Genomic DNA, 25353 nt, shown 5'->3' on the forward strand with positions numbered 1-25353 from the left:
CATGTGAGACAGTGTGTAAGTGCTTTGGAAGAAATGTGCTTGTAGTGATAAATATCTTGACACAGAAGCTTACATTCTAATTGGTGTTTTAAAATATCAGATGATGGCAAATCTTTCATAAGGTTGATTTCCCCAACTCTGAGGACTTCCCCTGGAAGATCACTGGAAACTATGAGAAGTAAGTGAGTTCATAAAACTTGGGAAGAAAGTGGTTTTCGTCCAGGAGCAGCTAATTGAGGGTGTGGTCGTTCCTCTTTGGCAGCTTTCTGAGGTTGTTAAGCTGGTGCCGTCTGTGTTGAGTGCGTCATCCTCTGTCCTTAAAATGCCAGAAGCGGTGGCCCAACTGAACACGAAACCCGGCGAGTGGCACAGGTGCAGCAGTGGCCCCCCGTGGAGAAGTGCCCGCTCACGGCCTGTTGCCTCGAGGCCGTCCTGCGACCCGGTGGCTGTTGACCCAGCCCGCAGACGGAGCTCTTGTGCCCAGGAAGGGCCTTCCACCCCTCCTCAACCTTGGGGTTGGTCCCCTGGCTTAAGGCTGGTTCCTGGGCCCCTTTGTCTCCTCTGCCCCTCCTCCCAGCTGGCCGCCCTGGGGCTGCGCTCTTCTCTGTAAAATACCAGCTTGGGTTAGATGAGGGTCCGGGCCTTGGGACCCATTGTGCTCTGAGCTGTCTGTCTCGGGGTACCTTTGATGCCTGTAGAAGCTGAACTTGGCTGTGGAGAGGCCGGATGCTGTGGAATTCAGAGCCCGCCCCCCTGGAAGGCGAGAGCTAAGGGGCTCAGGGAAGCTAGCTCTGGACCTGGGCTGTGGGAGTGTGACTGCTTAGCTGCTCTGTGCAAGGCTGTTTCTGGCTTTTCATTTGCATGATTTGCTCACGGGGCGCAGATTTCCTGACCCTCTGTGGTGGTGGGGTGGTGGGAGCCTTCCAGCCAGCTGCTGGCTGTCGGAGGAGCCTGTGCTGCTGTCTGCGTCTCTGTAGCCTTAAGTACCTCTGCGGGTCCCCGCACCGCCTTCTCTGAAACGGCCCGCGGAGCTGGTGTGGATGAAGCGCTTGGACTGGAGTCTGACTGTCTGAGGCGCTTAACCTCGTCCGCTCTCCCCGCCCTGAGCCCCTTGGGTGTCCAGCTCCGCCCGCCAGGTGACTCACGCCGGGCCACTCCCGCACGTGTCCTGCTCACTTGCAGGTGGCGGTATAGATGTGACGAGGCACGGCCAGGCTCATTTATCTGGCCACTTAGAGCTCACGCCTGCGGGGATGCCCAGCTGTCCGCAGACTCGCCATGGGCACCCGGGACCCTTCCTCGCGTGTTCCCACAGGTCACCCGCCGTCGTGATCCCCCTCGGGGCAGGTTCACGCTTCCCCCACGCCCGGCGTGGAGCCACCCACTCTGCGTCTGCCGAAGGGAGGACTTGCTGAGGAGGAAGCTGCCCTGCCCCGCACGCCCGCCCGTCCGAGCCCGAGGCCCGGCCGCCCGGCCGTCTGGCGCGTGGGTGAGGCCTCGGGGCTCTCCGGAGAAGGGGCCTCGTGGAGCTAGGTGTTAGCGTCAGCGCGTGCCTGCCCCCGAATGGAGCCTCCCCGTGGCCCTGGGACACCCCGGGCGCACCTGCTTCAGTTGGGGGCCCCCCAGGATGGAGCAGGGACCAAGAGTCTCAGGTAGCCCAGCTGAGCCGCTGGCGGGGAGACGGGCGTCCTTCGGTCTCCCGGAGCGTCTGGCAAATGTTTCCGCATACTTGGCGTGCTGTTCTGTTGTCCTGACGGTGGGAGCCGCGGGCTTGGCCACAGCCCTGCCCGGTTTGTGACCACGGGGGCCCTTCCCTTCTGTTTGCTGCGGCTGCTGAGCCGGGTGCCCCATGGAGCTGCTCCGTGTCGTCGTTGGGTGATGCCAGCTTCTCCCTCTGCGTGGGCCTTTCAACCCCTCCTGGCCTTCCTGCCCGGCACCGCGGGTCCGTGGTGTGGGGGACCTCGTGAACCACAGGGCTGGCATCCCCAACACAGAGGGGAGACATGGTGGGGCGCCTGGAGGGCTCAGTCAGTTGAGCATCTGACTCTCGATTTCGGCTCAGGTCACAGTCTCATGGTTCCTGGGATCGAGCCTCGTACCGGGCTCTGTGCTGACAGCATGGAGCCTGCTTGGGATTCTCTCTGTCTCGCTCTGTCTCTGTCTCGCTCTTTCTCTCTCTCCCTCTGCCCCTCCCCAGCTCCTGTGCGTGCACGCTCTTTCTCAAAATAAACTTAAAAACAAACCAAAAAAAAGACGACACAGTGCCCTCCACCCACTCCTCCCAGCAGAGAGGACAGATGTGGCAAAGGTGGCTGTGACTTGGTGCTCAGAGGATGTATCCTGTGCGCGGTGTCCCCGGGGGAATGACCGTGCCGATGCCCGTGATGATTCTTACCGTGGTCCCTGATGGCGCGAAGGTGGGAGGGTTTGTCCCTTCCCTGCTGGCTGTCCACCGCATGGAAGTCCGTGCCGGTGGCCACTGAGGACGAGCAGGCCTCTCTCCGGGAGGCGAGGAGAGCACTGCTGCGTGCTCTTGATCTGAGGCCGCAGAGATGGTTCGGAGCGAGCCGTGGAGTTCTTCCCATCTTCGGGGGGCCGTGCCCCGTCGGGGACACCGGAGCGTGCCTCCCCAGCCAGCGGTTGCCCCGATTGGCCCAGCAGCTCCACAGTGCCCTGCTTGCGAGGTGTCCGCGTCCTCAGTCCGGGCTCTCCCTGTCTTGGGCACCCGGGCGCGGCGCACCTGTTGCCGGAAGCCAGCCCTTCTGGTGTTTTTTAGGCCTGACGTAATTCTGTGGCATCCTGAAGAGTGGTGGCTTTTTCACAAACGTACCTTCTGTTTTGTTGAAGTAATAACTGTCATAGTTGAATGTGTCAGCGGGATCTGAACAGGTCCTCTGAAAGCCAGCCAGATGGGCTTGGCAGATGTTAGGGGCGCAGGGAGACACCTGACAAGGACTCATGTCCTCCCCTGGGAGGGGCTCCCGTCCCCTGGTCTGGGACCCAGGCAGCCCGGGTCTGCAGTGCATCTCCGCGTTTTAAAGTCCAGTAAGCGATGGCCATTGGGACCCATGTTTAAGGTGAAAGCGTCTTTCCTGGTGTGTCTGTCAGTGTAAGCTCGGCCCCATGGGTGGTGCCGCGGCTTCCCAAATTCCCGGGGAAGCTGAGTGGGCGTGGCCGCATGGACCAGCGACCCAGTGACCTGTCACCTGGGGCACTTGCCACCACGCCCTGGAGCTCCAGCAGGTGACAAACCAAGTAAACTTTCATTCTTGCGAGAACTTCACGTTCTTTTATGGAACCGGCGTCTGTTCCCGGGTCCCGGTACGGCGGAGAGTGATGGTCTGTCGGTCTGTTCTCGATGCTGGATTCCCCACCTTCCGCTGTGGCTTTTCCTTCCTGTGCTGAACGTCCCGTGTGGGAAGGCGGTGTCGAAATGTCCCAGCCGGTAGCCAGGCACGTCCGTGGTGTAGTGTGGAAGCCAGCTGGGCTGGCCGGTTGCAGTCCCCAGGTTGGAGAAATTGCAAGGATTATAACTCCGGTATTTGTTTTGCTCCATACATTCTGTTTGTCACGTGGGCTGGATCCCCTAGAAGTACGGGGCCTTCCAGGCGTCGTCCCACGCACCCTTCGCAGCCGCACAGCTTTGTTTTCCTCTCACAGTAAACGTGGGTCTTGCGGGTTTTATTTTGGGTGGTGCGTTGTCTCCTGTGATCTCGGCTAAGTGCACGTGTGGTGAGGAATGGACTTGGCGGGACTGCTCGGTTTCCGTGACGATGGAGCCCATGTGTCCTCGTGTCATTCTGTGAAGGACGGGACCCTCGGCCTGCGCATTTGCTGCGGGGACCTGCTGGGGAGTCAGATGCCAAACTTTTTCCGCAAGAGGTGAAGAAGTTTAATAAGTGCCAGTTTAAATCCAAACGCTCTAAACTGTGTGTGTGTGGGGGGGGGGGGGGCTGTGGCTCTCCAGGGACGTGCGCTCCTGAACACCAGGTAAATGGAAAGAGTACCACAGCACGCGAAAGTTCTGCCACAGGAAAGCTGCTGTCCCTGCTTACCTGGCTGGGTAAAACGTCAGGTCTCAAACAACTGCTTCCTTCTCTAAAAGGGGGCTCTAGACTAGAAGTGAGTGTCCTTCCCAGGTGCTGGCACGGGTGTTGCTGAATTGGGGAGCTCAGTGGGGAGCAGAGGAGGTGGATGGGGTCCGGGGACAGCGGAGGGATGGTGTGGGGCCGACCCTTCCTTCGCGGCCCTGCGCCCCAGGCGTCTGGCCGGCTGTAGAAGGGCACAGCGTGGGCATGAAAGGGACAGTCAGTTCCCCGTGGAAGATGTCCACCAGCAGCCCCTGAGCACTGTCCATGGAGCCCACCCAGCTCAGCCTGCAGTCCGTGCCCACTGTGGTTCTGAACCCTTCCTTGCTCACAGGGGAGGCTGTCTTTTTTCTTAATGTTTATTTTTGAGAGAGACAGCAGATGTGAAGCAGACTCTGTGCTGACAGCAGAGAGCACAATACGGGGCTTGAACTCACAGACTGTGAGATCATGACCTGAGCCAAAGTTGGACACTCCACCGACCTAGCCACATGGGCACCCCCCCTTTTTTTTCTTAGAACAAGTGTGAACAGGGGGCGAAAGAAAGGGCAGAGGGAGAGAGAGAATCTCAAGGAGGCTCCATGCTCCGCACAGAGCCCGTCTGGTGTCCATCCCATGACTGTGGGATCACGACCTGAGCCGAAATCAAGAGTTGGATGTTTAACCTACTGAGCCACCCAGGCACCCCCTTTTTTGGGGGGGCGGGAGGAGGGTGTCTTTAAATTTAAATTTGATTTCTCTTGAATCAGTTGCATTTCCACCAAGCTCAGATTTCCAGAGTCCCAATTTTTCAGACTGAGATTTCCATCCTCCTGCCCCCAACCTCCAGGTTTATCCCCGGAGGCAGAGCCAGCTTCTTGCGCCTCCTTCCGGAGACTTCCCACAGGCAAGACACGAGACCAATGGCTCTGTGACTCGCTGTCTCCAGCAGCGGCTCCTGAGGCGCATCCAAAGCAGTTCTTCTGGGATAAGGATCCCAGTTCCAGGTCAAAGCACAAAGCCTGTCTGCGGTGGCTCTGGTGCCTTGCCGGGTGGCCCAACCCCGCTCTTCCTGGGATTTTCCCATCGGTCTTGCGGCTTGTCCCTGGTCCCTTCAGAGTCCCTGCCATCCCTTCCTCAGCTGTCCAAGAGCCGGGTTTCTTAGCCACTGTATACCCACCCCACTTACTGAACAGTTCAGCTTTTGGAGGGGGCTTTTGTTTTAATGATGATTTGTTTTTGAGAGAGAAAGAGACAGAGAGTGAGCAGGGGAGGGGCAGAGAGAGAGGGAGACACAGAATCCGAAGCAGGCTCCAGGCTCTGAGCTGTCAGCACAGAGCCCGACGCGGGGCTCGAACCCACCAACAGTGAGATCATGACCTGAGCTGAAGTCTCTTAACTGACCGAGCCCCCCGGGGGCCCCCGGAGGGGACTTCTAAAGCTGCATTCTCAGGCCCCGGGCTCAAAGATTCAAATACAGGACGTCAGAGCGGCACCTCCAAGGCCGTGTTCCGGTGTTTGTTTTGTTAGTGCTGAGGCGGCTTCAGCCCTTCTCGGAAGGAGGGACTGCCCCGTGGTCTGAGGGCGCAGGAGGGGCTGCCCCGGAAGCTGCTGCAGAACGCTCCTCCGTGCGCCTGGCCCCGTAGGTGCACTGTCTGTGCTGCGTGTGTGCGCATGCGCAGGTCTGTGCGCCTGCTGGGTGGTCAGAATCCAGTAGAAACGTGCGGTGACCCGTAAGCCTGGGGAAGCACCTGTCCCCGAGCCCTGCACAGCCCTGGCTGAAGACCAGGTGGCCGTGCCCCTCCTGGGCCTGTTCCCATCCGGCACCCTTCCCTGGGAAGGCGATGTCTCCCCACCTCGTGGTTTGCCTCTTGCTTTAGGGTGTCTCCTCCAGGGAAGAGGAAAGTCATATAAAAGTTGCGGCCTCTCAGTTTGACTAATGAGTCAGAACTGGGTTGTCATTACAAGATTCTAATTCGTGGGGAAAGTGAGATTTTGTCTTCTCTACTTGGTCCAGGGTGCAGGGTAAAGCTTGATGTGCGGCCTTTGCATGTCTGCTAATAAAAAAACCCCAGGCTTCCCCCCTTTGCATTGTAGCTTAATGTGAGCCAGGATTCCCAGGCTATGATTTGTTGTTATTCGAAGCCCACCTTTTCTTCCTGTGGGAAAAGACTACCCTTTAACAGCCTGCCTTAAGGAAAACATTTGAAGTCTGAGTGCTTTAAGTGCTAGTCATTTTCTTCCACACCCTGGATTGTTCAGGGAGGGGGATGTTGGCGGCGGTGCTGGCCCGGGCGGCAGTCGGAACATGACCCCGTCGGATCTGTGCCCTGCCCTTGCGGGAGCCCCGTGCCCTGTCCTGCAGCCGCTGCCAGCCAGTGCCGCTGACTCTCAGTGTGAGGTTGGCAGTCGGCAGGATGCAGCGCCCGTGAGAACGGAGAGACAGGGTCACGCTGCATCCAAAGTGAAAACGCATCCGGTTACCTTGTGTGCACGCGCGTGTGTGCGTGGATGGACTCCACGTGTACCTCCTGCGTCCTCCTTGAGTGAGCTCGTGTGTTGTTGAACAGGTCGTGTTCCTGTGTTTCCTGCAAGATGCATCCAACTTGGAGCTCCCAACAGGTGTGCTTAGACCTGGGCAGCGACTGTTGCCTCGGAGGTGGCAGGTTATCTTAACGGTGTACTCTCTCCATTTCAAACGCACTTGCTGCCTTTCTAGGAGTTCCCTGTGAGTATAATGACGCCTTCGAAAGGGTCCAGTGAAACCTTTGTATTTTGTCTGAAGGTACCGGTGGCCCGGGGCCTTTTGTTGATAGCACTCTTGGTTGGTTTTCCTGTTTTGAAAAAGCAGACCCAGCAGCCAGCTATCCTGTTTCCTTTGTGCAGGAGGCGTTTCTAAGGCACACCTGCCCCAGTTCACGCAGGCTGTAGTGTCCGTGGTGCTCAAGGGGGGCCCTGCAGAAATCCACTAGGGCCCCACTCACCTCGGGACCCAGACAGCCGACCCCAAGGACACGAGAGGAGTCGCGTCAGATGCCCCGGTGCTGGCCTGGACTCTTGCTTCTGCTGAGGTGTGGGCACACTGGTTGGCAGAATGCACACAGAGGCTGGGGTCGGAGTGGTGTCATTTGAGGCATATTTCGAAGAATCAGGTGGCCATGTCAGCCTGAAGAAGTGATAGCTTGGGGAAGCTGGAGGTCTTGTCCCTGAGCACCTGGAAAATGGGCAGGTAGCAGAGGCAGGAGCTATACGTCTGGGGCCCAGAACCCAGGGCCAGGAGACCAGCTGCCCAGCTTACACGTGAGTGTGCACCCGTCAGCCCATCTGAGGTGATGTGCACAGGCCCTCCAGCACCGGGGCACGAGGACCCTCCCTGTCACCGTGGGCAGGAAGCCCTGGGTGGTGTGTGGGAACCTCCCCCGCATAGAGGGTCTGTTGTTTAGGCAGAGCGCAGGTTGGAGTTTGTGGGTTTTAATTCTGCATTCCACTCTCTGGTTTTTCTCTGACAGCTGAAAGACCATCAGTCCTGGTGCAGCCCCCCCCCCCCCCCCTTCAGGTTGTTGAGGCTCCTTATCTGACAGCTCTCGGATCAGTGGAAACTGATGCGGTACAATCCTGGGGGGACTTTATGAGCAGGCTCTCTGGGCGTCCTTCCTGGCGCTTGGCTCAACCCTTGGCTTATCTGTGGTTGCGGGTCTGCAGGGCCCCAAGGGCAGAGGCAGGTCGGCCGGCCCCCCACAGCGCCCCCTGGGTTTTGTCCCCGGTGTGTGCACCCAGCGTCTAGCATCCCGCCTCGTTGGGGGGGAGGCGAGCCCAGGCCGCTCCCAGCTGGGATGTGGGGCACAGGCGTCTAGTGCTTGATTGTTCCCTGAGTGTGGAGTGCTGGGCTCAGTGCCCTCCCCTCACCCCAGGAGCTTCACCGAGCGAGGAGGCAGGCGCACCCAGCGTCGCCCCAGGGTGGGCCGCGGCGCTGGAGGCAGGGAGGGCGAGGACGGTGGATGGCTGAAATTGGACGGCCCCTCGAAGACGTTAGTCTAAGCAAACAATCCAGATGCAAAGGGACAAATCCTGCGTGATTGCCCTTCTTTGAGGGACCCCGAGGGGTCCAGTTCATAGAGACACAGAATGGAGGGTGGGGGATGGGGGCGGGGGGGGGGCTGGGCGTTAGTGATTAATGGGGACAGTTTGGGTTTTGCAAGATGAAAGCGTGCTGGGTGGACGGACAGCGGCGATGGCTGTGCAGCAGCGCGACCGTATCCGACGTTCCCGAACCGCACGCCGCGAAACGAGTCAAGCGGTCAGTATTATCTGTCTTTTACCACAGTTTTTAAAATGTGGAAAAAAATAGGACGGGCCCCACAGAACGTCCAGCTAAACACTGGGTTTCCTGCTGACGCGAGACTGAGGAAGCCTGAAGGGTGGCACGGGGCCCGGGCTTGGAGACGGCTGACTGCCCGCGCTCTCCAGTGCTGGAGAATTCCACCACCCGCAGGCATGCTGTCCTCGCCTGGGACTCCCGGGAAAGCCCCCCCCGCCCCCCCGGGGTCAGGGGACCCTCACCGTGCCTCCAGAGCACCGTCCTCATGGACTGTGGAAACAGGCCACGTGCCAGAAGGAAAGGCATGTACGTAGGCGGGAGTTGGTGAGAATCTCCTGAATTTTGACCAAAATAATTGAAAAACTTTGTGTAAGACTGTTTTGTTTGGATTGGGAAGTCGGGATTTCCTTGTGTTTCAGATCATTGTTATTTTAGAAACAATGAAACGTCAGCTGTAGTCATTTTTCCCAAGGAGTTATGAAGCCTGTTCCTCTTTGCTCAGCACCCACGGAGCGCCTACCTGCTTGGTGCTGGGCCTGGCCCCAGCGTGGGGACCGCCGCCGCGGTGGCCGGGTTACAGTCGCATGGAGCTGAGGCCGTGTGGCCACGACAGTTGGCTGAGGTCAGGGGTTTGGGAGTAAATGCGCAATGCCGGAGCCCTGGTTCCGGGGATCAAATGTTTCCAGATCAGGGAAGGCCCGCACGGAGGCGATCTGTCCAATGAGCCGGGCTCCAGGGCTTGCCCGTGCTGGGTGCTCCGCCAGGGCCTGGTGAGGGTTGTGATTGATGGGCCGGAGGAGCAAGGTTAGGAAGGACAGTTAGGGGACTAGCTGTGGCCTGCCCTGTTGAAGGCAAGCATGGGAACAGCAAAGACAGGAGGCTGCCCTCCCGGGCACAGGGGACAGGAAGTCAGCAGGCCGTGGAGAGACACTGGGCCTCCTTGTTGCAAAGAGTAAGTAGAGGTCAGTGGGTGAAGCAAGGGTGAGTCAGCGCATTCTGGGCTGTGACTTGTGGGGGGAGTCGTAGAGAGTGTGGCATGCCCGGTGGCACAGGGGTGGAGGCCCACTGCAGAGTGAGTGATGTGAGCCGAGATCTGACCTCTGGGAGGCAGGGGTCAGATCACAGGAGACCTTAAGTGCCACTCCAAGGAGGTTATTTACAGAGAAACCTGGGCAGTTGCGCCTTTCTTCAGTATTGAGCATATGAGCACTGGTAAGGCAGGAGGTTTTTAGAGGGCTTGCTTGTTTGTTTGTTTATTTTTGAAAGAGCGTGTGTGTGCGCGCGTGCACACTTGTGCGTGATCAGGGAGGGGCAGAGAGGAGGAGAGACGGAATCCCACGCAGGCTCAGTGTGGAGCTGGACATGAGGCTTGGACTCAGCGAACTCTGAAATCATGACCAGAGCTGAAATCAAGAGCCGGACACTTAATTAACCAACCGAGCCACCCAGGCGCCCCATAGAAGTTTTAATAGTAGGCGACATACCATCGCCGTTTCCAGACTTAGCAGACTGGTTCTCAAAACTGTGGTGACTGTACACGGAGCATATGCACACGCGGTCCAAGAGGACAGAAGAAGCGAAGCTAGCCGTTCCTGCAGAAAATGATGGTTGAACTTTACAGCGAAAGCCAAAAAGAAGTTAAATCCATTTTAACCAAACATTACAAACGTGTTGAAAACATAAGCCACCAGGCGGCCCCACTCCCCGAGTGTGGGTTTGGGGTGACCTGTGGCACCCGTGTGCTCCTCAGGTGAGCACAGCTGAGTGTCTTCCTGATGTCTCCAGAGGGGTGTTCAAGGCTGACTTCGCAAGGGAAGCACTGTAAATGTGCAGCATTTTCCTTAAACATGTATCAAAAAAAATATGAGAATCCCAGAGAGGCTTAAAAATTTTTTTAAAGTTTATTTATTTATTTTGAGGGAGAGAGAGAGAGAGAGAGCAGGGGAGGGGCAGAGAGAAAGGGAGAGAGAGAGAGAGAGAGAGAGAGAGAGAGGGAGAATCTGTCAGCACAGAGCCCCATGCGGGGTTTGAACTCATGAACCGTGAGATCATGACCTGAGTTAAAGTCAGATGCTGAACTGACTGAGCCACCCAGGCGCCCCGGTTTGTCCCCCATTTAAATGAAGAATGGATATGGATGTATCTTCCAGCTTGTGAACTATTTGGGGGACATCACAGAAAGCTCAGTATGACGTTGAGAATCCGAAGTAACTTTGTTACAAGTGCTGCGTCTGCAACTCTGGACGGAGGTCGGTGGGTCACAGAATGGAAAACGGGGTGGAGAGACTGAAGATCCGAATTTCAGCTTGCGGTGACCAGGGCTGGACGAGGGCGGAGTCCGGCGGGGACTCTCCGTGGTCGGTTCAGCTGGCTCTGCCCGCCCGTGGGCCTGCATTTCCCAGCCGGAGTCGCGGGCAGAGCAGGACGGGGGCTGGTGGAGGGGTGGGGGGTCCGGCATTTCTCACTTTTAGCCAAGTTACATTCTACTTTAAGTTCCTCTTAGACTTACACCTGTGTACCTTTTGCTGTCATTTTAAACCATGACTAAGGACAATTGCTGCCTGTTTTGGTGGTAGTTTTGACCCAGCAGCAGTTTTGTGCTGCGCCCCACGCTCTTCCTGTTCCGCGAGCCCCGGGGAGGCCCGGGCTCCGAACACTTCCCTGTTGTCACAGCAGGCCCCGGGCCCGTAGCTTGCTCATCAGTTACTAGCCGTCCCGGAGAGCCCCCGCCGGGGGAGCGGAAGGCCTTCGCTTCCCCATATTCTGTCCACACTTGCCAGGTTGTGACAGCCAAGCAGGATTTAACCGGGCCAAGCCGGATGCGCGGGCTGTGTAGACGCAGCCGCGTTGTGGGTTTGGGTGCTTTTTCTCTGTGCTGCTGTGACCCGACACTCAGGATTTATAGACGGGGCTCACGAGCATCTCCTGCAAGGCGGGGGTGGGGTCTGAGCAGAGTAGGGGCCCCGCTGCTGGTTTCCTTCCGACTGGTGTTGGCAGGTGCTCCCGCGGGGCGGGACCCCGGCCTCCGCAGGGCCAGAGAGCGGAGCCGGAGTGCGCGGGTCGCCTGTGTCTCTGGGCCCCGGCCTCTCGCCTTCACTGGAGGCGAGGCGGTGTGCACCCTCCCGTCCTTGCCAGAGGGCGGGCCGGCGCTTAGAGGACCGGCCCCCACACGGCAGCGCCCCGGGAAGCTAGCTGCTGGGAGGAGGCCTCTGAACCGAGCCCGGTGTGGGGAGCCACCGGGGGAACCGGACGAGCACCGTCAGGAGGCCAGTCTGTCAAGGCCCTGGTCGTGGCCACGCGGAGGGGAGTTTTCTAGAGGCAAGCTGTCCCGTCTGTTCGGGACCTGGGCTCGTAGCTGGCGTGTTTTCCGACTGCTTTGGGAAGCCTTTCGTGGTGAACGGCAGGTATAGGTGGGGAGGCCAGGCCACGTGGGACGCTGAGGGTGATAACAGGAGGCGGATGTCACGGTGGGGAGGGGCCTCACGCCAGAGCCTGCCTTCCTCACTGGGCCTCGCCTCACCTGCTACCTTTCAGTCCCCGGAGGTCCCGGACGAGGCTGGCTAGTGTGGGACGTGATGTGGCTCTGTGTTTTCCTTTGGTCCTTTTCTCTGGAGCAGGCTGGGCCGGCCCGCCTGAGGCTGAGTGCTGCTGGGGGGCCGGGCCCGGACCGCTGAGCCCACGCTGAGCCCACGGTGGCCGGGCCCCGCGCCTGCGAGCTCGATGTGCAGGCCTGCAGTCATTGGGTTTGTCTGTGGTGGGGGCTGTTCTCGTGACCTTGAGGGTGCTTCTCAGCCTCCAGTGAGCTGCAGTGTCTACTTCTTGGTTTTAAAAACTCCACTTGACAACATCTTGTTTCGACAGTCTGTGTTCGACTTGCACGCACAGCTGCCTTCATTCAGCCCTCAGGTGTCGCTGTCCCATCCTCCAGGTGACTACAGTGAGGCTCCAGGAGCTACTGGAAACCCCTCCGTGTCCTCCTGGAGCCGGAGGTGCCTACCACAGTGCCTGGGTCCCTGTCACTCACCTGTTGCCCGCACAGGGGCATGTGGTCGCCCTGTTACCATGTTTCGGGCCAATTTCTTCCAGGAATTAAGGAAAACGTCAGTGTCCCCATGGCCTAGGCATGAAACTTTTTAGGTGTCTGGTCTCACAGAAGGAGGCCAGGGAGCCCGGTGGGGGGCCGCTGTGGTCCACGGTGGAGCTTCTGAGAACATGCTCGGGGCGGGGGGAGGGGAGTGGTTCCCAGAAGAGGGGGGCTTGGCTTCGGCTCTGCTCCTCCAGCCCCCCGCCCAGCCTTCCTCTGGGAACTGGGCCCACACTGGGCCCCCGAGCTGCCCTCAGCCGTGTTTGTCTATGACTCGGGGTGCATCCCGTGGGTACATGGGGCTGCCAGGTCAGTGGCGGGTGTCTTCCAGGCGCCCGACTGTCTTCCCACGGGCCTTCCAGATGAAGGGCTGGGTGCTCCCGGGGTGACCCACGTTCCCTTGCAGCAGCTGAGGCACACGGGAGCTTCCTGTTCCAGAAATGGTCCCCTCCCAGGGAGGCTGATTTCAAGGAGTAGGTTTAGGACTCACACTGTGTGCAGGGCCGGCCGGCTGGCCGGCACCCATATGTCCCGTTTCCTGAGAGCAAGTGGACTCCCAGAGAACTTGAGCTCTCGAGGTGTCCTCCCAGCATCTTAAACTCCCTGCCCCCCTGAAAGCTTGACAGGGCTGCAGGGACACGGGAGGGACGCTCGTGTTTGGAGCGGCCCCGTGCCAGGTACTGAGCTATGCACTCTGTCTTCCTGTTGAATCTTCAGACGTCCCACCTCTGTCCGTATGTCTAGGTTACATGGGGGACAGGGTGTTCAAGGCCGGGTGCTCCCAGAGCCTCGGGCTGCAGAGCCCACATGTCCCTCTGGAGCTCAGCGGAGCCTGCCCCGTCTCCCGTGAAGAATCTTTGCCCTCCTTCCAGGCCTGGGACGTCTCAGTGGGTGGCCGTTGGCTTCTGGAAGCCATGTAGCTGTGAGAGGTGGCCGCAACTTGCAGCTGACCTGACCCGGGAGCTCGGGCATGGCTGTGGGGTACGCCGTGCGTCTTGTGCACTGCAGGAAGCTTCTGGAGTCTTAGGCCAAGTGCGTTGTGGTTTCTTGTAAAACTCAGGTGACCTGGCTGTGCCATCATGAAGAGGCTTCTGCATTATGTTTTCTAGAACCATGAGGCGGTTGTGTCAGTAGGAGGTGCTCCCGAGGGGTTCCGGGCAGTGGGAGGCTTGCGCCCCTAACTTTCCAGAGGTTCAGTGTCCCACCAAGCACATCCAGCCAGGCTGATGAGTCTCATCCTTGTTTGAAATAGGACCAGCGCCCCCCACGCGGAGGTGTCGGGAGCCCCTGGTGTGGGGCTGGGTTGGGGGGTGGGGCAGGCTGTGCACATTTATTCCCTGGAAACAGCTAGCTTCAGGGCCAGCACAGGGGCTGGAGAGTGCTTGTTTCACCAGAAGAAAGATGATTCAGAAAGTACTGGAATTTAGTGGAGCCCTGGGTAAGTTTGAAGGACACAATTTCTGAAGTCCTGCCTTCGTCCAAAGTAACTTGTTCTGGGGCGCCCGAGTGGCTCAGTCAGTTAAGCGTCCGACTTCGGCTCAGGTCATGATCTCATGGTTCGTGGGTTCGAGTCCCGCATTGGGCTCTGTGGTGACAGCTCGGAACCTGGAGCCTGCTTTGGATTCTGTGTCTCCCTCTCTCTCTGCACCCCCCCCCCAACTCATGCTCTGTCTCTCTCTCTAAAATAAATAAACATTAAGAAAAAAATTTAAACAAACAAAGTAACTTGTTCTGACGTGGCACAGTGAGCCCCAGAGAGCCTCCTGGGCAACCCTGTAACCTTCTTTATAATCGACCCACAGGAAACCCCTGATGAACGAACTGACCGCTTTCCCATCTGTCCCTGATCTTGAGGGAACCCTTGGCCCCCCCCCGCCCCCCCCGCAGCCCGCCCAGGTTGAGGACTGCACTTCTGGGTGTCTGAGCCTGCTCTTTAACCGGTGAGGAAGGATAACATGGGGGGAACATAGCCTAGGTGCTGGGGAGCCTCTGACGGCAGGCCCGGCTGGAGTCCAGCTTCTGGGAAGGGCTGTGCTTGCACAAGCAGGCGGCACTCAAAGCCTGTTCCTCCCCACCTAAAACCGCCAATTGCTGTTCCGGGTGGGGGGTCCTAGGAGAAGCACTGAGCTTCCTCCCCTTTCTTCTCCGTCCCACTCCCTACCTTCCCGTGGCTCTGAGATTCTAGAACATTCCGGGCAGCTGGAGGAGTGTCTGCCCCCCTCTGCCCAGTGTAGACTCTCCCTGTGCAGGGGACCCTTTCCTCCCTCGGGCCTGCGCTCCAGAGCTGGTGGCCTCCGCCCTGGGCTGCAGACCCGCTGCCTGTCTCTGGGGGTGCCCGGGGCCCTCAGCGGGGTTCCCCACAGGGCTTGCCGACTTCCATTCATCCGAGGTCACTCGGGGTTGGTGGGCATTTCCCACAGAGCGCTCGTTCTCACGAGTTAAACGTTATCGTGAAATTCTTGTCTGAGAACACAAACATATCTTGATGTGGGAGGCTTTGTCTATTGAAAGAAAGAACGTACCTTCCCATTCCCGGTTCAGATCTTTTGTTAAACGTTTATAGGCAACTTTCCCATTCCCCTGACCGCCCTCCCCCCACAAGTACCAGTTTATCAAAAAAGACGTCGCGTTGAATGGGAGCCGCCGCGCGTGACCAGCGTGGTCGCCGTTGCCCGTGACCTCACACGGCCCTCCGCCGATGCTGACACACCGAGCATTTCCTGTGAACGGGGAGCCTTCCTGGTCCCACCATTGTTGTTCAACTCTTGCCTGGGAGAAAACAAAAATTATTTACTACGGGCGGTATGGTGTTTGTTTAGAGCTGTGCTGGGAAATGCGCCGTTGGAGGCGTCCCAGCGGCGGCCGTGGCTGTGCAGAGACCCGGCTCGCTCGCTCGTGGGGCCGCCCGGGGGACGTGATGGGAAATGTTTATTCTCGCCCACGTGCTCGACAAAGAAAGCCAGTGCCCAGCTCCGAGGCCCCCCCGCCCCAGCCGTTCCCCTGACCACGGCCGCTCAGCTCGGGGGCACCGGGGGTTTCCTGCCGGGCCACCCTTGCTCTGCGGCCTGGAGTTCACTTTGGGAGGCCTGGGGAGGGCGAAACTGAGGGGACACGGCCACCGGTCCTGTTTGCTCCTCCTGGGCTTTCCTGCCTTCCTTGGCCTCTGCTCCGCGACCCCCTCTGGGGGCGGTTTTCTCGATGGGAGGACACTTTGGGGGGGTCCAACTGGAGAGGACAGATGGGGCAGGTCTCCTCTGAGGATGTGTGACAGGGCAGGATCCAGCCCAGACTTCCCACCCCGAGTGTTCAGATCACGAGAAGCCAGCAGAGCCTTCTGAGCAGAGAGCTGCAGCTGGGGTGTGTTTGGAGGAGACGGCCCTGGACGCAGGGCAGGGGGCGAGATGAGTTAGCGGGGGTTCGAGAGGAGGTGGGAGGCCTGACCGAGGGCTGGGGGTCGGCAGCACAGGAGCAGCGGCGGACCTGTACTCAAGGGGTGGGACCTCCAGGCGGACAGGGATTTTGGGGGGGGGTCACCCCCTGGGGAGGAGGGTCCAGCCAGAGTGAGGGGCACCGGGCTGGGTGGTGCTTGGGGTGTGGGGTGGGGCCGCATCCAGCCCGCGGTTTTGGTGCCTGCTGAATGCCAGGCATGTGGCCAGCACTCTGCCTTCCTGGGGCTTCGGCTGAGTCGAGCTCACGAGGACCGGCTCAGTTGGCGTGTAGGCGACCCTGGCGTCCTCCCAGAGGGCAGATCTGGGAGGGCTGCGGGGGTAGGGCCAGACCGCGGCAGGTGGAGGGGTGGACGCGGGGACCAGCACCCTCGCGAGAGGATGTCCCCCCAGCCTGCCACAGCAGCGCATCTCGCGGCGAGAGAGGGGCCGGGCGGTTCGCCCCCCTGCCCGCAGCCCAGAGCCCTCTGCTCGCTCGATGTCGGCCAGCACTCTGCATGACTGGAACACGGGTTTGGGGTGAGCGGCCGACCGGCGCCCGGCTCGACCGGTGTCCTCGTGCTTCTAAGATTTGGGTTTGAATCGCAGAACTGTTTGGTTTCAGTCACGTGCCTGTTCTCAGAAAGGACTGACGACTTCCCAGTGCTCGTCTCTGACGCCTGCCCCCGCAGCCGCCACGCTCTTGTGCCGGCGTCACAGGCCGGGGGGCCACCTGGGCATCTGCGGGGGGCGCCCCGGTGTTCCTGCCTGGAAGGCCGCGGACAGCGCCGGGAACAGCTCACTGGAGGGATGCCGTGGGGCGGGCGGAGGCGCAGGGACGACTTCAGAGCAGCGTCGTCCGCGCCGCGAGTGCCTCACCGACTGGCTGGGGCAAGTGAGCTGGCCACGCTCCCGCTGCGCGCGGTCTCCCCGCTCCCCGCGCGCTGGCACGTACCCGGCCTCGCACAGACCACGCGGCTGCCAGGGCGCCCGAACGCACCTGCCGTCTCCCAGCTCATCAGCCCACCAGCCCGGTGCGGACCACGGAGGGACCGTGCTGCCTGGAGCGCGAGCTGCTGCGTGAGCACGCCTGAGGGTCTTCTGGGCGTCCCCGTCTGTGGCAGCGCCAGGCTCCCGCCTTTGCCGTCGGCCCCGCCGCAAAAGGGCAAGAGGCCTTGTTTTCCAGAGGGTGCCTTCGGTGGCGTGGCTTCCCGTCACCTGGACGGCCAGCGTCTCAACCCGTGTCAATGGCGTGTAGCCTGTGCTGGGCAGGCGCACAGGCTTTGCGCCAGCCGGACCCCGCTGTGTCTCACGCTCGCTGGCCTTGAGGACTTTTCTCAGGACGCGGTCCTGGTCTCCCATCAGCCAGGGGCGGGGGCGGCGGGTTAGCCGACAGTGGGTTGGGGCCAGGGCCGGGGTCGGGGCGACCCCAGGTGGGGGGGGTCTGTCCTCGGCAGCCGGTCCTTAGAGGCTCCTGTCTGACACGGGGCCTCGCCAGGATGCTTACGGGTGTTTGTGTGAGTTCAGGAGGAATTACGCACAAACAGTTCTCTGTGGCCTCTCAGTGCCAGGTCACGGCCGTAGGAATGACTGACCGCGGCCAGAAGGAAGTGCTGGGCCACTGCTTATGTCTCTCCAGCTGAGAGTGAGTCTTTAAGGAACTTTCTTCCCTGGAGCTTCCTCTCTGCCTGTTAGCATGGTGGCCGTGGGTCCTGGAGCTGGTGCCCGTGCATGCAGTGAGGCTGGCGTCAGAGGCCCGTTGGTAGGGGCGCACACCCATCCACAGTCCCTGGGTGGCCGCATCTTGGGGTCCAGAGGGTGGTATGTTTGTCAACACCCGTGTGCCGGAGCTCTGCTCTTGTCCTCCGTGTACCCCTTTATTCCGCCCTCGTCATCTCAACCTTAGCTTCCTGCCCCGAGGGCCCCCCACACCTCCCCACCCTGCAGGTGCAGCCGGCACACCAAGCCAACCTCTCTGGCCGCCTGTGAGGATAAATGAGATGGGACTGTGCCCCGTGAATCATATCACAAGATTGTCTTCTTCAGTGGGACATCGAGAAGCTGGAAAACGGGTGGCCTGGTGAACTCAGGACATTGGGAGCCGTCCCCTCCACCAGTTAGCTGCCAGTCTCCCACCTGGACTGTCTGGGTTCTGCTGGTGGCAGTAGCTGACCCTGCCCACCCGTCACTCACCACGTGAGCCGTGGGTCCCCCGCCTTCCTGCCGTTAGCCAGCAGGGCACAGAGCACTCCTGGTCCCCGTCTTGGCCGAGCTCGCCGCGCGTTGAAGCAGGCCGGGAGACGTGGGGCTGAGTTCTGGTAAAGGCAGTGCTGTTGGCCTCAAGGAGCTGTGAAAGAGTCAGCTGAAACAATATTTAAAGTAAATATTGTTAAATCCGTTTAGTATATGAAATATTATTTGAAGTTAAATATAATTATTTATTTTGAGAAACCGAGCAGAAGATACGGCATGGTGGCTCCTATTGGAATAGCTTTGCCGCCGTTAACAAATTCTGGAAGAACGTAAAAGCGGCTCGCTGAAGCCACTGGAGAATGCCAGAAACTAGAAGGGAACGGCGTTAGGTGGTTTCCCATCGTTTTACGGCCTTTAGCCTGCAGATGGGCCTTGTTCGGTGCCACACGGGGCAGCTAAGAACGCTCGATACCTGCACAACCCAGGGACAGCGTTCAGGCCAGAGTTGGAGCCAGGGGAACCCCAAATCCTGTGTCCTCTCTTCTCACGTGTCTGCTGATGCTTGAAACGTGCCAGCCGTGGGCTGGACTTCAAGCAGCTCGGCCGAGGCTGAAAGAACGGAACGGAGATTTCTGCCGGCTCCTGCTTCAGGGGAGAGTTTTGCGTCTGAGTCCGGCCAGTTAGCGGTCTGTTGAAATAAAGGTATCGATACCCAGAAAGAAGAATGTAGCAGAGCGTAGAGTCTCTCTACACCTGGTCATTCACAGCGTCTACAGCTCAGTATTCTCGGGGGATGAAACTGTGACCCTCGGTCACGAGGCCGCAGTGGAGACCGACCCCAAGATTGGGCCCCAGTGTTGGAAGCCTCAGCCGGGCGCAGGAAGTGTGCTCGAGGACACAGGAAGACACGCTCCTGTGGGAGTGGGAAAGCTCCAGAGAGAAGCAGGAACTGTTAAAGAAGAACCAGATGGAAATTCTAGAACTGAAAAATGCAGTATCTGGGAAAATTAAGAGGCGACTGGGGACGCCAGAAGGAAGACGCAGCACAGGATGAGCCGGTTGACAAATGACTGGCAATGAAGAACAGAGAGGATGAGATCAGGAACAGAAACCAGCAGAGCCTCGGGAAGCAGCGGGTCTGACCGACACGTGACTGATTAGAGTCCCAGAAGAGAGGAGCCAGGATGGGGCACACAGTGTGGAGAAATGACTGAAGATTTCCCAGATTTGGTGAAAGGTTTCAATGTCCAGATTCTCGGAGCTCCGTGAGCTGCAGGCAGAAGTAAAAAGGAAACCTCGCTTAGGCTCATGGTAGTCAAGGTGCTAAAAACCAACAAAAAAGAGAACATCTTGAAAGCGCCCGGAGGAAGAGAGGACCCATTCCGTATATACGGTCACATGAGATGTCCCGGCCTTCTCTGCAGAAACTGCGATCTCTTCAGAGTTTGGGGGGGCAGGGCGGTTAACCCAGAATTCTTTATCCGGCCAAAATACCCTTTGAGAATAGAAGTGAAATAAAGAGGTTTTAGTTACAATAGCCGAACATTTGTCATCAACAGATTTCTGTAAAGTGCTGAATCACCCAAGGATAGTCCTTCAGACAGAACGGAAGTGGCACCGTGTGAATACTCAGGTCTTCAGGAAGGAAGGGAAAAGACGAGAAATGATTAAATGGGAGGTAAAAATAAAAGAGGAATTTTCCTTTTCGTTCCCTTGAAATACGCCGGACGGCCGAAAGCAAAAACCACAGCACAGACGGGGGTTTACGCTGTCTGGAGAGGTGATGCGTGTGCCGCCTGTAGCGTGAAGGGACTTGGGGGCAACCACATGCGGACGTTTGCAATGTTCTTGCTGTTGTGCTGCGCTGACACCCCCAGACTGAGAAACCAGTGTGCCACGAACTCTGCAGAGCGGCTGCTTACGAGATAATGCTGAAAAGCCAGCGTATAAATTAAAACGGAGTGCAGCAAAACAACATTCAGTCCGCTTAGCCAAAAGTGGGCAGGAAGGAGGGGGCCGACAGAAAGCAAGTAGTAATGTGGCCCCTGTGGTGCCAGCCGTGTAAGGAGTCACGCTACATGTACGTGGACAAAACACTGCAGTGAGAAGGGATCAGCAGAACGGTTGAAGAGCCACTGATGTGGACCGTCTGAGAGCAGCACCCTTTTCTTTTTTCGTGTTTGTTTCTTTTTGAGAGAGAGCATGAGCAGGGGAGGGGCAGAGAGGGGGGGACAGAGGAGCTGAAGCAGTCTCTGTGCTGAGAACAGCGAGCCCGGTGCCCGGCTCGAACTCGCGAACTGTGAGATCATGACCTGAGCTGAAGTGGGACACGTAACTAACTGAGCCCCCCCTCCCCCGGCGCCCCAAGAGCAGCACTCTTAAAATAGGACACGGTGGGTTGAAAACGGGCGGGTCAAGATCTGTTGTGCCAGCAGGGAGCCCGAGTCGGCAGGGGTGAGTCGGCAGGGGTGAGCGTAGCAACAGCAGGTAGAGGAGACCTCAGGAGCGTGATGGAGGGCTTGTGGCCGAGGGGTCGCGCCGCACGAGTGCTCGGGTGAAGTACTTTTCATCTCACTGGAGAGGGAGGGCTTGTTGGGGGCCCAGGGGTCTTGGAAGGATCTGGTATCCTGGGGCAGGTGCAGGCCTGGCAGGTGAGGGCCCTCCAGGGACGGACGGACGGGGGGGGGGGGGGGTCATGGGCTGGCCCAGGGATGGGTTAACAGAGGGCCGGTGGTTGGGGTTGGCTGGCCAGCCGGCCCCACGCGTGCGTCTCAGGATGTGGTGCAGTACGACAAGCTGGAGCCCCTCTGTGGGTCCCCTGCCACGCAGGGACAGGTCAGCCAGTCACCACTCTCAGGAATGTACACCGTACAGGTGGCTGGGTGGGGAGGCCTCTAGGGGGTGCCCCCCTCGGAGCTGCAACAGGAACCAGGCGGGGGTGGGGGGGAGACTGCAGGAGGTGTGAAGAGACCACGCTCCCATGTGCCTGGAGCAGCGGGGCCAGGCCGCGGGAGGGAGGCCAGGAGTGGCAGGTGGCCTGGTGTGCGCGTACGTGGATTCTGCAGGGGGCCGCGTGCCTCCAGGCCGGTCGGTGTGGGTGAAGTTGTGCCGTTTTATTTTTTTTTTTTAAAATTTTTTTTTCAACGTTTATTTATTTTTGGGACAGAGAGAGACAGAGCATGAATGGGGGAGGGGCAGAGAGAGAGGGAGACACAGAATCGGAAACAGGCTCCAGGCTCTGAGCCATCAGCCCAGAGCCTGACGCGGGGCTCGAACTCACGGACCGCGAGATCGTGACCTGGCTGAAGTCGGACGCTTAACCGACTACGCCACCCAGGCGCCCCAAGTTGTGCCGTTTTAAAAGCCACCTTCGGAGTCCGTGAACCCTGGGGTGAGAATGCTTTCCGCTCTTTGTGAAACGCTGGCTGTGTCGTCCACGCGGAGCGGTTTGGTCGGCAGTCCTTTCCGGCGATCGCATTGCTGGACAACGTGCTCCTGCACGTGGGCACTGGGGGCCGGCCTGGGCGGCTGTCATGTCCCCTCTGCCCGCCTGTGGTGCGGAGGGGCGAGGCCCCAGGCCTGCCGAGAGACCGTAGCGCTCGTAGCTTCTCGTTCCCTGGAGCAGCAGCACGCTGTCTCTGCTCACTTGGAACACGAGCACGATTCACCACCCTTCCTAACGTTCTCTGCGGCGTAGAGGTCAAAGCAGACACCTCGCATCGTGGACTGCGTGCGGGCACGTGGGTGACGATGCGGGCGGTGCTTCGCCCTGCCACACAAGTTTGGCTCTAATGCGCCCCGGTACCCCGTTTCCCGGCGCCCGCGGTGGTTCGGGGCACTAGCCAAGGGGTTGCTGGCGTGCCCAAGCACCTTTCATTTTCTAAGTAAACTTTTCATTGAAGTAGGACACAGAGAGGTGCGTGACGGAAGTCTCCAGCGGGGTGACCTGTCACCAGCGAGCCCCATCCAGATCAAGAACAGAACAGGCCGACCCCGAAGCCCCTGCCCTTCCCAGGGGCGACCGCCACCCTGGCTTCTGCCAGTAGAGACTCCGTGTAAATGGAGCCCACTCCTGTGTGTGCTCCTGCGGCTGGCGTGTGCGGGGCCCGGCTCGTGCACCGCTGCATTGCGCAACCCAGCTGCTATGCAGGCTCTGCCGCACGAGCGTGCCTTTCCAGTGGCAGTGGCGTTGGGTCTGTGCGATAGCGATAGCGGAGGCGGGGGCCTCCTACTTTGTCCTCCCCTCCTGGAAAATGGGCACGAGAGTCCCTGCCTCCCCGGGCAGTGAGGAGGATTGGATGAGAGGGAGTACCGGGGGCCAGAAAGAGCACCTTCGCTCCAGCTAAACACGTACCGATGCTCCCCCTCTCGTTGGCTGCTCGGTGGCCGCGCAGAAGCCCACCGCTGGGGTCGTGTAGCACGCTAGTGGCTGTGTGGCCCCTCAGGGCGACTCTGGGGATCGTTTTCGGCCCGCGCGGCCCGGAGGGACAGCAGGGTGGGTCCTCGCTACTCTGGGGCCGTGTTCCCCGTGTGCCTCGGTTCCGGGCTGACGGGGACACTGTGTGCGGTGCCTGTGAGATGGCGCTGAGTAGCGCGGGTGGCGTGAGAGGGCCTGGCCCCGCGCTGGCGCCCGGGGGTGCCTGTTCTCCACGTGTGCACGGCCGGTCCCAGCTCTGCTTGTTACACTCTGCAGCGGCGGGTCCCGGGGCGTCTGCTCCAAGGCCCGGGTGCCGGCCTCTGGCCACCTGGTGCTTCCCCATTGGGATTCAGTCTTCAGAGCTGCCCGCTTCGGAGGTGGGCACTTCTACCCTGAGGGGTCTCTACCAGGCCGGGGCCTGCGTGTGTGCGTGCGCCCGGTGCCCGGGGTGCACCTGTCACAGCCCGCCGCGTGTCTGCCGCAGGCCTTCCGGAGCAGTACTACAGCCTCACCTGGTTCCTGAGCCCCGTCCTCGGCCTCTTCTTCACGCCCATCATCGGCTCCGCCAGCGACCGCTGCACCCTGAGCTGGGGCCGCCGGCGGCCTTTCATCCTGGTCCTGTGCATCGGCGTGCTCTTGGGCGTGGCGCTCTTCCTGAACGGCTCTGCCATCGGTAAGTGCCCCTCCGCCACGCCACGCGCCCTACTGTGTGCACTCGCGTCCTGGCTGCGCGTGGCTTTCTGCTCCACAGAACACGCGTGGCACCGTGGCGCCGAGACCGGCCGTCTGCGGGCTGGCCCGGCGCTTCCGGGGCTGGCCGGGCCCCGCCCCCGCCCCCGGGCACACTTGGCCCCCGCTCGAGGAGCCGGGCCCCACGCAGCAAAGCCGTGGGAACCTGTTCACAGGGAAGCATTTCCTGTTGTGACCCAGCTTTTAATGCCTATCTGACACCACGTCCTGTTTCCAGCATCATTTCAGAAATTCTCTCTTTGTTTTCTCCTTTTCTCAGACTTGGTATTGAAAATGTCCAGACCCAGTTCGCCGCTTGTTTTTCTGCTTCGGGTACTCGTGTTTTGTTCTGCCTTTTTTGTTGTTGTTTTGTTTTTAATTAAAGCAGCTGTATGTGGGAAAATAGTTGTTGCCCTGAGGGAGTCCGTCAAAACTGTTAAAAACAAAAACCTTGTTTTCTGGCAATGACTTTTGAAGACGGAGGCTTCATCTGGGTCTGACGTACGCGAGTTTGGCCTAGGTCTGCAGAAGGAAGTCAGTGATGTGGGAACACCCAGAACACCTTTTGGGGTAGCGAGAGCCACACCCAGTTTCTCAGAGGCCTGTGTGGGGACAGGCTGGGGCCGAGGAAGGACCACCGCACCGGGCAGCACACGCTTCCCCGAGCTGCACCCAGCCACCTCGTGCGGGGCGGCCTCCTCCAGCCGCGACGTCTTATGGCCCCAAGGCCGGGGGTGCTGCTTTGCCGTCAGCTGTGGACCCGGGGCTGCGGGCTCTCTCGGGCTGTCCCCTTCAGCCTGCAGATCGCGTGTCCCTTCGCCACTTTCACCCAGAGAGAAAGTCGTGTCTTCGAGGCCGTGTCTGTGGGGCGTTCTTGCGGGAACGTGGCGGTGCAGAGACTCGGGAGTCCGGCCCCTCACCTGGCGCCCCGTCACTTGCCGTGCTCACACTCTCCCGGGCATCCTCCCTGGGCCTCCTGTGCAGTGGGCTTGCTTGTGGCTGCGGCTAATATGTTCCCAGGTCCCAGGTCGTGTGCCTCTCCCCCGCCCCCCCCCCCCCGCCAACCTCTACATCCTCGGGTACAGGGTGCCAGCCAGTCTTGGGGTTCAGGGCAGACTCCCCCGAGGCAGGCGCGACGCAGTGTGTGAATGTAGCTTCCTTTGGCCGCTTCCAGCCTACTTAGGGAAAGATTGTGCCAGAAGTGAGGTCACGTGCGTTGCTCCTCAGAGCCGCACCCAGGCCGCCCGAGAATGCGCTTGAAGCTCCCGGGGGAGGTGATGAGTGCTTCACGAGTTCCGTCACCGGCACGCAGGACCGTTAGCCCGTGTTTCTGCTCGGGTTTCTTGGGTGCAGTCTGACTTACGAAACAAGATCCGCGTTGGCCTTCAAGGCTTAATTTTCCTTAAAGCAAATTGGAAAGTAACCGCGACAGGCTCAAGCCATCCTCCTTCGGGAGGTGTGAAACCACAGTGCGTGCTTGAGGAGACGCGTGTGGACGCCGGGGGAGGCCGCTCACGCGCTCAGGATGCGCGGAAGGAGCGCCCCCGCGGTGTGCGCACGTGTGTGTGTGACTGTGTCACACGGACGCTCCGTCAGGGCTCTCAGACGTGGCCCTCCTTCGCCAGGGAAGGTGGGCAGAAGGACCGTTTTCCTCTTAGCCACAAAACGTAAACGTAAGTCAGCTCTCTCAGGTTCGCCGGACAGCCCGTGTGATGGGGGAAGAAAAAATAACCCAGCAGATAACAGAAATGGACAAAACAAAGCCCATCTTCTGTCCCGAAAGTCCGTGCCAAGGAGCACACCTGTTTCTGGCCAGGCGACAGTGTCCTCTGTCTCCTCTTGGAGGCGACTGTCTGCTCCGAGGGGCTGAGATCTGCCTGCTCCCATGTGTTCGGTCAGGTCTGTCCCTCGGCGATGTCCCCAGCCGGCAGCCCATTGGCATCGTCCTCACCGTGCTGGGGGTGGTCATCCTGGATTTCAGCGCCGATGCGACCGAGGGCCCCATCCGTGCCTACCTGCTGGATGTGGTGGACAGTGAGGAGCAGGACATGGCCCTCAACATCCACGCCTTCTCTGCCGGTGAGAGCGCCCCCCACCCCTAGCCCTGGCCCTCACCCTCC

General features: G+C 59.7%; 1 protein-coding gene and 1 long non-coding RNA gene across 5 annotated transcripts in view; one reads left to right on the plus strand and one right to left on the minus strand.

Moving 5' to 3' along the window:
- Positions 1-25353, plus strand: part of SLC45A4 (solute carrier family 45 member 4) — a 79375-nt gene that overhangs the window by 48022 nt on the left and 6000 nt on the right. For all 4 annotated transcript variants that reach the window (XM_086695396.1, XM_086695393.1, XM_086695397.1 and 1 more), the window contains 2 exons: positions 22989-23177; positions 25133-25312. In XM_086695396.1, the coding sequence (XP_086551522.1) occupies positions 22989-23177; positions 25133-25312 (369 nt within the window). The remainder of the gene's footprint in view (positions 1-22988; positions 23178-25132; positions 25313-25353) is intronic.
- LOC147571796 (uncharacterized) lies at positions 14952-20005 on the minus strand. Its single transcript, XR_015246767.1, has 2 exons — positions 18088-20005; positions 14952-15238 (listed from the first exon to the last, which is right to left on the minus strand). It is a non-coding gene; the product is annotated as an uncharacterized LOC147571796 (long non-coding RNA).

The sequence above is a fragment of the Puma concolor genome, chromosome F2 (assembly GCF_028749965.1).
Source record: "Puma concolor isolate L17-30 chromosome F2, mPumCon1.1.hap2, whole genome shotgun sequence".
NCBI lineage: Eukaryota > Metazoa > Chordata > Mammalia > Carnivora > Felidae > Puma > Puma concolor.